The sequence below is a fragment of the Vespa mandarinia genome, chromosome 1 (assembly GCF_050613455.1).
Source record: "Vespa mandarinia isolate Hongniang chromosome 1, ASM5061345v1, whole genome shotgun sequence".
Classification (NCBI taxonomy): domain Eukaryota; kingdom Metazoa; phylum Arthropoda; class Insecta; order Hymenoptera; family Vespidae; genus Vespa; species Vespa mandarinia.
The window spans coordinates 7446679-7458205 of NC_140810.1; the positions used below are offsets into that span (position 1 = coordinate 7446679).

General features: G+C 34.0%; 1 protein-coding gene across 4 annotated transcripts in view; it reads left to right on the forward strand.

Moving 5' to 3' along the window:
* Egfr (epidermal growth factor receptor) overlaps positions 1-11527 on the forward strand; it is a 119557-nt gene that overhangs the window by 105480 nt on the left and 2550 nt on the right. For all 4 annotated transcript variants that reach the window (XM_035878217.2, XM_035878219.2, XM_035878220.2 and 1 more), the window contains 9 exons: positions 4407-4742; positions 6729-7113; positions 7485-8161; positions 8249-8378; positions 8631-8941; positions 9034-9335; positions 9406-10617; positions 10723-11128; positions 11297-11476. In XM_035878217.2, coding sequence (XP_035734110.1) covers positions 4407-4742; positions 6729-7113; positions 7485-8161; positions 8249-8378; positions 8631-8941; positions 9034-9335; positions 9406-10617; positions 10723-11128; positions 11297-11476 — 3939 coding nt within the window. The remainder of the gene's footprint in view (positions 1-4406; positions 4743-6728; positions 7114-7484; positions 8162-8248; positions 8379-8630; positions 8942-9033; positions 9336-9405; positions 10618-10722; positions 11129-11296; positions 11477-11527) is intronic.

Sequence of the window (11527 nt, forward strand, 5' to 3'; positions counted from 1 at the left end):
CGAAAAGGAATAGAAGCATATGGTTCGAGTAGATTTCTCTGTCGAGCGTTCTATCGAGGTTAAAGTACCGAACGTAAATACGAATCGAATCGAAAGGAAAAGAACGAAAGAATAAAATGGCATCGCGAAGGAGAAAGGAGGAGGAGGAGGAGAAGAAGGACGGTAACGCGATCAAAAATGGAGATACACGAAGGAAAGAGATATGTATGTAAGTATGTATATACAGAGGGTATGTATATACTGGGGTATATACATGGTATCGTGGACCGGCACGTTCTCTTCGTGCTCTTGCCCTGCAGGGAGCGGAGGAACTTAACCGCAGACTCGAAAGCAATAAACCATAAAGCTATTAATGTTATCCTTCGGATGGTTATGCCAGGATTATGGCGTATACGAACGACTTATATATCGTCGATGTTGTATTCTATCTCCTCTTTCTTCTCGACTCAACCTATACGCATATATATATACACTCATACACATATATATATGCATGTACGATGGAACGAAGCAGAGAGTAACGAGAGTACCGAAGTACCGTTGGTACAATTAAATTTCGCCTCCGAAATTATCATAAAATTAAATTAATGAAATGTTCAAAATTTCGTTAACAATATGGATATCGGGAGACGAGACATCGGTGACGAAATGAGAAACCACGTAAATGTGTTTACATAAGGAGTTTTATGAAGGAATAGATGTCATGTTTTTCGCTAAGATTACAACAACTTCGATTCCTAAAAGAAATTCTTGCTATTGTACTGTAAGACAAGAGAATCTACTTTTCTCTCCCTCTCTCTCTCTCTTTCACGTATATTTTTTTCTTTAGCATTTTGGCTCTTAGTAAGAAGCGAAGCCGTTGGTTATTTCGCACGTTTACGATGACCGACCTTTATTTCTGCGGACACTTACCAGCCGCGGGCCTCCTCGGTAGGGTCTCGCAAGGTATCTTTCGATTCTCTCTCTCTCTCTCTCTCTCTTTCTCTCTCTCTCTCTTTCTCTCTCTCTCTTTCTCTCTCTCTCTTTCTCTGTCTTTCTTGGCATCGATGTTTACGAGCTCAAATAAACGGCGCCGCTGCCAGCCCGGTATCACCATGCGGTTATTTCGTATTACTTTGGCCCTTTAATGGCGTTCTAAAGTGCCGCATAAAAATCAGACCCACACTGTCTATCTCTCTCTTTTTCTCTTATACGGCACGTTACCTAACATACAACTCTCGCACCCACAAAAGAAATCTCTCGCCACGGGATTTCGGTACGTTCACGTTTCTCCAGTCTCTATACCATACGTTTTTCTCAACGGATACGGTCACTGTCATTTTAACAAGACTTTATTGTACAACAAATGATTCTCTTTCCTTCAAAATTCGTTTGCTTCCAATCGATTTCTCTTTCTTTAAATATAGTAGGTATGAATATATATATATATATATATATATATATATATAAAAAGCGATAAAAATTTAATAAAGATTTAACAAGAGATAAATAATAGTACAATCCTTGATAAATATTGGAAATATCATGTAATAAACATAAAAAGATGTTAGTAACTAAAGCAATGGGCACGTTGATACTTTAAAAATTTGTTTCTCCAAACAAGAATTTTTATTCTATACATACAAACGTTTTACTTTATTTATCGATAATATTACATATTTTCTTAACATAACTTCTCTCTCTCTCTCTCTCTCTCTCTCTCTCTCTCTCTCTCTCTCTCTCATTCTTATACACACACATTATTTGTAACATAGTATAATATTATGAGTATAATACTCATGAGGCGTGAAGTTTGCACGACAAAAAGTATAGGGCTTGGTCAATCTTACGTGCGTCCTTAAAAAAATAAAAAAACGTATGTTATAATTACAAAATAGGCAGTTTCACGCTTCAACCGCAAATCGATACCACCCATTGTCTTCCACGGGCGTTGCAGCCGTAAATTTGGCAGAATGTTAATTCGTTGAGAGTGAGAGGCTTCCTCGGCAATTTTCGCAACCCCCTTGACGAAGGATAATCACCACCTTCGTAAGGGAAAGAAAAGGAATGAGAAACGTTGTTCGCCCGTCGACCTTAACCAAATCCTTGATTTCTCTCGACCAACCTCTATACTTTCTATCATATAATCTCTTCTATGTGTTCTACACCTGTCTCAGAACTGACGGGATTACACTACAAAATTCTGACCTTTAATTTTCTTAGTAAAAATGCGTGTAATTTGAATAAATTTAATCTCCATACGAAGAAAATTAAATTTTTGTTATAACCGATCTATTCGTATGCTCGTGTACAATTTTGATTAATATGATGCATAATACACATTCTTATATATTATATATTAGAATATTCTTTTAAGATAGTACAATTCAATGACTAAAATTCAAAAGAAAGTCAGTTCTGTTTCATCTCGATCATGAATTAAGTAAACGTATTCATGCAGATATTGACGAAGCACAGTCGCGAACGACTGTGACGAGAAAACGAAAGAAGAAAATAAGACCAAAGAACGAGAGGAGAAGAAACGTAGAAAAGACGGATCGATAGATCTTCGAAAGGACTTGGAAAGGTGCTCGTTTATTCTTCCTTCAGAATAGAATTTCCATCGTATGGCCGTTCGACTCGTCGAAAAGCAAAGTGGAACGAGATGTGGACGACGGGTTGAATCTAAAGAAGAAAAAGAAAGAGAGAGAGAGAGAGAGAGAATAGAACTGTTATAAAATAGTCAAGATCGAGGAGACGGACGAGTAGTATGGATTTACGAAGGTACAGAAGGTGATGATGTAATTGCCTGAAAAGGAAATCAACAGCACCTCTGATCGTCGATAATCGTTCTTCGGTTAATTTGTTTTACACAGAATCAACGTTCTCCTCGTCAATCAAGAGACAATCTCGCTAATTGAACTCTTTCTCTGTGGAGACATGTCTAAGTGTAATCAATAACAAAAATAAAATAGTGTCGAGACACACATGTTGATAAAAGAATAAACGACATTTTTTTAGAAATCTATGATACGGAATCGTATCATAGACATATTGTAGACATCATCTATTGGTTTATATAATTTTCAATAAAAAATACCTACTTAAAACATAATACATTAATATATAAAATAATAAAAATTCTGATATTATTATATTATGCACATATTATATATGATTATATCATATATCTATATTAGTTGACCAATCCAATATAATACAAATAAATAATAACATTTCACGATTGCTATGAGAAACTTAGACAATAACAAAAAGAATAAAAAATAGAATTTTCCAAAGAATTCCTATCGAACATCGTCGGATTTTGTAGAAAGGAAGATTTAGTATTCGTCTTGGAACGCATACATCGCGAGTAACATCTGGTCAGTAGGAATACCGATCCCGACAACTCGACATCGAAAGATTCTTTCGTTGTCTCCATCTTCTTTTCTTCGTCCCTCGAGTCGGCAGAGCCGCCGCGTCGATGACGAGCGGCACACTATACGACTCTTCTTTCGAGCTTGTGCGACATCCCTTCCTTCCTCCCTCCTCCATGTATTGCAAGAAGGTCCTTAGAAAGTACCATCGCAATTATTTTCTCATGATTCCGATCGCTCGGTTAGATTAAGATCGCCTTTTCGTCGGCACGACGACGAGCTTGGAACGCACAGCCGAAACGCAAGACACAAGCAGCCTCAAACGATGTACCATGAACAAAACCAAATTCCAAAAGGCAAGACGTGCCGCTATGTGTTCTCTTGATCTTTTCTTTGTTTTTTTGTTTTTGTAAGCAAAACGCTAATAATATTTAATATAACGAAGAATTCGGACAATTTGCCAACCATTTCTTATGCATAATATCAATTGAATTACGCTCTTTATCACTTTCGTTATTAACGTTTATTTATTTATTTGTTTATTTATTTTCTTTTTGTTTTTTTTTTTTTTTTTTTTTTTTATCAATTACGATTCACATTGTCTTCGACAATTGAACTCAAACTACTCATATAGAGAAAGATAGAAAGGAACAAATTACGCTGTCACAACATCATTCGATATTTATGGTGTTTCACGTGCGACTCGTGCCCACGACTAACGTACACTTTAAAGCTGTTCGACGTTCGTTGTCGACTCTGGTGCGTAGTTGCGCAACAAAATGACGGAGACCGACGCTTTATGGCAGTCGTTCGCCTACTAGTATAGTATGTTTTTGAGCTCAGAAAGCAATCTCGATGAATCCGAAGGGTACTTTCGACATGGAATAAAATTTATTTGATGAATAGTTGAAAAGTTAACGTGTCAGGAATCTTTTTTAATCAAAAAAAAATTTATCACTTGTCGATGATGAATTAATACGTTAAATTAAATCCTTACTTTTTGTTAATTCAATCTATTTGTTATTAAAAATATTTTCTTTTATGTTAAAGTCTGCATCGGAACAAATGGCCGTCTTTCCGTGCCGTCCAACAAACACCACCATTACCGGAATCTTCGAGACCGGTACACCAACTGTACTTACGTCGACGGTAACTTGGAGATTACGTGGCTCCAGAATGAAACCCTCGATCTCAGCTTTCTCCAATATATACGAGAAGTCACCGGATACGTCCTCATTAGTCACGTGGACGTACGGAAGATCGTCCTTCCTAGATTGCAAATCATACGTGGAAGAACCCTCTTCAAACTCAATATTCACGACGTGGAGTTCGCTCTGTTCGTCACGATGTGTCAAATGCACAATCTGGAGATGCCGGCCCTCAGAGGTAAGCTCACTCTGCCTCTTTCTTTCATAAAAGCTATTTAATTCGAAAAAAAATAATAATAAAGCAATAAGACTTTTTTCGTATTTAAACTAGAACAATTAATTATATTATATAATTATATACTGTATAATTTATAATAAATAATACTAACAAATTTATAATTAATTATAGCAATTTTTATAATAAATTCAATAACTGCAAAATATAATTTAAATTTAAAAATATATGAAAGAAACTTTTGACTTGAGGTATAAAATAAAATTTTTTGAATTTTAAAAAATAAAGATGATTTTAGAAAAATAGGAATTATTTTATAACATTTTCGTCCACACCCCTTTTAATATATTTAGTGATTTGATAATTGTGTCATTGCATGAAACAAAATATGTTATTATTGTTATAAAAACAAATATATAAAATAGATATTATGAGTATTTTTTCCGAAAACACATGATTAAAGGACTGAAAAAATATCCAAAGGACTGGGATTTAAACAAAAAAATTATAGAATAAATATTTAAAATAGAAACTCATATATCTTTTACAAAAAATATCTTCTACTGTTTCAATCACGAATTTATTATTTTTTATTATTTTAAAAATAAATTAATTTTTGTTCTTAACAAAATAAACCAGAAACTGAAGATTTTAATAAAAGTTACATGGAATTGAATATATACCACTTAAATACAATTAAACAGATAAATTTAATATCTTTATAGATTGTCGTGAATATTCGGTTTTACTATATATTAAGTCAAATCGGTACACATTGTTTAATATTCAGTTAGATTCAATAGATTCGGCCGATGATTTGATCGAATATTGTATCATTTTACAAATCTCTAGGAAATAAAAAAAATTTACATACATACAACAAAAATACCATTGAAATATCAATTTCATCGTAAAACAAAAAAAAATTACATTCCTAATTATAAATTTTTATATAGAAATAAAAATATAAGTAAATATTAAATAAATATCATATTTTAAAATATATATTATTTACATTTTTATCAATTATATTTATAGCATAAACTCTTCTGATCTACTACTATATTATGATACTATATTATAATGTATATCTATATTATATGACTATATTATGATGTAAATAACGACCTCAAACAGGAATCTAAGTGATACTGCTAATCATATCATCTGTGATGTAATAAAAACAGGTAATTCAACTGAAGCTTCAATATTAGGCCGAATTTAAAATAGATGATTCGATATTCGATTGAATCAAAAAATCAATAATTTAGAATATCCTTAGATATCTGTTACTTTAGATAAATCTCATATCACAAATTATTAATATCAGTTTTAATAATTAATAATACATTAATATATTCTTAAAAATAATTAAATCTTAATCAAATTAAATGTTAATATTAGTCTTAATTTTTAATTTAATATTTGATAAACGAGAAAGAGATTGAAGCCTTCGAAAAATAATCAACATTTATTCTCTACTTAATTTTTTCTTTGGTATCATTTTCTAATACTATCGAAAAAAAAATATTTTAAAGAAAAAAGCTAATTATAATTTGAATAACAGTAAAATAGAATAATAATTACCAAAAAGCAATGTGAAACGTTCTTTAAATACAAAAATACATTCGTTTTAATATACACTTATCAATCCTTTGCTTAGTGCTTAATCCTTTGTTACGTTGTTTTCCAAGAAATTAAGAATAGAGATCTGAGATTATTGTAGTTAAAAAACTCTCATTTGAATTATACAAAGATTTAAATAGTTTTATTAAATAATTTCTTTATATACTCACGGTTATTAAATCTTCCTTCATATTGAAAATATAATTCAATTTTATGTTAATTAAAGTATAAAAAGTAAAAGAGCCACGAAAAATTCCTATTTCTGTAAAATTACCTATATACCTATAAGTGTATGACTTCAAAATTACATGATGTTATAAAGAATGAATAATTAATCTTAAATGTACTGTTTTTCTGTTGCAGACATTCTCAACGGAAGTGTGGGTATGTACAACAACTACAACCTCTGCCACATCAAAACGATCAACTGGGAGGAAATAATTACGGGTCAAGGTGGGAAATATTTATACGTCTATAATTTCACTTCGCCCGAACGTGTTTGTCCGGAGTGCGATAAGAGTTGCGAGCAGGGTTGCTGGGGAGAAGGACCTGAGAACTGTCAGAGGTACTCGAAAACGAACTGCTCACCACAATGCTGGCAGGGCAGGTGCTTCGGGCCCAATCCACGAGAGTGTTGTCATCTTTTTTGCGCCGGTGGCTGCACTGGCCCTAAACAAAGCGACTGTCTTGCTTGCAAAAACTTTTTCGACGATGGAGTTTGTACACAGGAGTGTCCGCCAATGCAAAAGTAAGATTTTCGTTTTACGCTTTTATGAAAACGGATTGAATATTATTATTATTGAATTGTTCGGAAAATTCTTACCGATTGTTTTTTTTTTTTATTTTCTATGAGACGCAAAATTAAAATAAATTATTAAATTTCAATAAAAAAATGTATAAAGATTATGCACAATATCTCATTTCAATATATACAGAAAAACTACTATATTTTTAATATCCTTATTACTGACATATAATATCCTTAGTACTGACATATTTTGATAGATATATGCGAATGAAGAAATAGTACGAATTTTCCATACAATCATATATGTTAAGAATATTACATCCTCGAAGAAACTATTTTCTTATTTTCGTTAATCCTACGAATTTTGACAGATATAACCCAACAACTTACTCGTGGGAAGCTAATCCCGATGGAAAATACGCTTACGGAGCAACGTGCGTTAGAAAATGTCCTGAACATCTTTTGAAGGATAATGGAGCTTGCGTAAGATCTTGTCCACCAAAGAAGAAAGTTTTGAATGGCGAATGTGTACCTTGTGACGGTCCCTGTCCTAAGACTTGTAAAGGAGTTGAAAAGGTTCATTCCGGTAACATCGATAGCTTCAAGGACTGCACGATCATCGAAGGATCCATCACAATTCTCGATCAAAGTTTCGAAGGATTCCAAGACATTTATCCAAATTTTACTTTCGCCAAACGTTACAAAAAAATGCATCCTGATAAATTGGAAGTCTTCAGTACGTTAAAAGAAATCACAGGGTATTTGAATATTCAAGGCGATCATAAAGATTTTACGAATCTTTCATATTTCCGTAATCTCGAAGTGATCGGTGGTAGAACCTTAACGGAATATTTTTCATCTTTGTACATCGTAAAAACGTCCTTGGTATCGTTGGGTCTGAGCGCATTGAAAAAGATTTATTCTGGTGCTATCGCCATATTGGAGAATAAAAAGTTGTGCTACGCACAGAGTATTAATTGGAGCAGAATCAAGAAATCTTCGGAACACGACAGCTTATATTTGAACAACAGAAACGAAAGCGATTGCAGTAAGTGAAACTGAACGTTATTGCTTTGCTTAAAAACGAATCTCCTGAGTTACGTGACATTGACATATTGTATCGTTTCGTTTACAGAAGCAGAAAATTTGGTATGCGATGAACAATGCTCAGATGAAGGATGTTGGGGTCCTGGGCCAGCTCAATGTTTGTCTTGTAGAAACTTTATCTTAGGAAATGACTGCCTTCAAGATTGCGTTGCATCTGGGTAAGTGAATTTTGATTAATTATAGAATTATAATGATCGATAGAATAAATTCTCAGAATAACCATATTTTATTCGATCGAATTTGCTCACCTAAGTTATGGAACGAAGGTAAATCTTGCTATGAACTAAGTACACTTTGTACATTCGTTTTTTTCGTATGGATGCTGATAGAAAAATTGCATTTATTAAAAAAGTCTTTAAACCGTTACAAATGATAATTAAAATAATCACTTTCTTTCTTAAACGTAATAGAATTTATCAAGCGGACGAGAAAACTTGTAAATTATGCCACGAAGAATGCGACGGCTCTTGTACCGGACCGAATGCCGAACATTGTACCAAGTGTAAACACGTTAGAGATGGTCCCTACTGTGTTCAGGAATGTCCGTCTTCAAAGTATAACGATAATGGCCAATGTAAACATTGTCATGAAAATTGTGTGGGTGGTTGTGAAGGTCCAGAAAACAATATAGGAGCTAATGGATGTCACAGCTGTGAAAAAGCGATTATGAATGGTCATATACCTGCAGGATGTTTACAAAAAAGGGAACCATGCCCAGATGGTATGTAGTTAATATTGTAACCATTAAGTAAAAAATACATTTTGTTCGATCGTCATAGAAAATAAATTACACAAATTAATATTTTATTACAGGACATTATTACGAGTGGGTTAGTCCGCAAGAGCAAGGTGCTTTAAAATCTCTTGCAGGTAAAGCTGTATGTCGAAAATGTCATCCACGTTGTAAAAAATGCAATGGTTATGGTTTTCACGAACAAGTGTGTCAACAATGTACAAAATATAAAAGAGGAGAACAGTGTGAGGACGAATGTCCTGCCGACCATTTTGCTGATGCAGAAACGCAATTATGTATACCCTGTTTTGGGGAATGCCGTGGTTGTTTCGGTTCTGGACCCAATCAATGCTACAAATGCCGTAATTACAAAATTTATATCGTACGTATACATATTATATTTATTATTTTAAATATTCTTTTTTTCATCTATTAATTAAATCAAATTATAGGATGGCGATCCAAATGATAATTCAACATCTTTCAATTGTACCGAAACTTGTCCACCGGAATATCCACATAAAATCTTCCCTCAGGATAATGAACCCTACTGTTCCTTAGAAATCATCAGCCCTGGCTTTCAAATAGAAAACGAACTTCGACCTGCTATCGTTGCCGGTGCTGTTGTTTTCATAGTGGTATTCGTTGTAGTGGCATCGATAATCACTTATCAATGGCGTATGCATGCGAAAGCTAAAGAGAATACCGTAAAAATGACAATGGCATTAACAGGCTTGGATGACAACGAACCGCTTCGACCAACAGGTGTAAAGCCAAATTTGGCGAAGTTACGTATAATCAAAGAAGAAGAGATGAGAAAGGGTGGCATCTTAGGTTACGGAGCTTTTGGTAACGTCTATAAAGGTGTTTGGGTACCGGAAGGTGAAAATGTGAAAATTCCAGTCGCCATAAAAGTTTTACACGATGGTACGGGCACGAATACTTCGAAAGAATTTCTCGATGAAGCATACATCATGGCTAGTGTCGAACATCCAAACTTGTTACAATTGCTGGCTGTTTGTATGACGTCACAGATGATGTTAGTAACACAATTAATGCCATTAGGCTGTCTGTTAGACTTCGTACGAAGATACAAAGATAAGATAGGCTCGAAGGCTCTGTTAAATTGGTGTACCCAAATAGCAAGAGGTATGGCTTATCTCGAGGAAAGAAGGCTGGTTCATAGAGATCTGGCTGCACGCAATGTACTCGTTCAAACACCAAATTGTGTGAAAATCACAGATTTTGGATTGGCGAAACTTTTGGATATCAACGAGGAACAGTATAAAGCAGCGGGTGGGAAAATGCCGATAAAATGGTTAGCATTAGAATGTATACAACATCGTGTTTTTACTCACAAATCCGACGTGTGGGCATTTGGTGTTACTATTTGGGAAGTACTCACATATGGTGGTAGACCATATGAAAGTGTACCGGCAAGAAATGTTCCTGAATTATTGGAAAAAGGTGAAAGATTGCCACAGCCTGTTATCTGTACTATAGATGTTTATATGATTATGATCAAATGTTGGATGTTGGATGCGGAATCTAGACCTAGTTTTAAAGAACTAGCCGAAGAGTTTGCTAAAATGTCTAGGGATCCTGGTCGATATCTTGCCATTAAAGGAGACAAATACATGAGGTTACCGTCATACACTTTACAGGTACTTTAGATATCTTAATTATCTTTGATCATTAGAATATAATCATTCTATCGATCTATCGATTTTTATCTAATCAATTCTATTGATTCTTTTCTATCATTTTAGGACGAGAAAGAAATGATCCGAAATCTCGCATCAGCTATGGATGGACCCGAAGCATTAGTAGATGCCGATGAATATCTTCAACCAAAATCGAGAGCACCTGTACCACCTGGTATTTCAGTGTCTAGTACTTCCGATTCTCCACCACATTCGCCTGTTAAAACATGCTGGCCAAATGGTAAGCCACTGGCGGCGGATTCTCCAATACCGCAAAATCAACAAAACTGGGATAGAGAATTGTTGAGATATAATTCGAATCATGGAAATGGAAATGCGTCTCATGAGCCTGGAAATTCTGGACAACATGGTCATTATGCTCATCCGAATGGACATTGTGGACACGTTGTAGGTTCTGATAGTTCAAGTTCGAGATACTGTTCCGATCCATTAAAAATGGTTGTTGTCAGAGGTTAGTAAACTCGATAAGATAAACAATATTATTATATATAATAATATATACATTCAGAAATTTATGTACATTCGTTAATATATTAATTTCTTAATACATTCATTTGTTGATATATTTATTTGTTTATATATTTATACATTTTTAACATATACAATTTTGTTATCGTAGATTGTGATGTAACAGACGACTGTTTCAATACCGAGGTAAATACGGCACACCAACAAGCACAAGTAGGCAATCTTAAATTAGATTTGCCGTTGGACGAAGACGATTATTTAATGCCATCGCCACAGCTTCCAACCAATACAACTCAATACATGGATCTCATAGGAGATACAAAACCTTCAGGTATATAGCAAATTTTAAAATTGATTTTAATAGTTCTTTCATCACTATAAT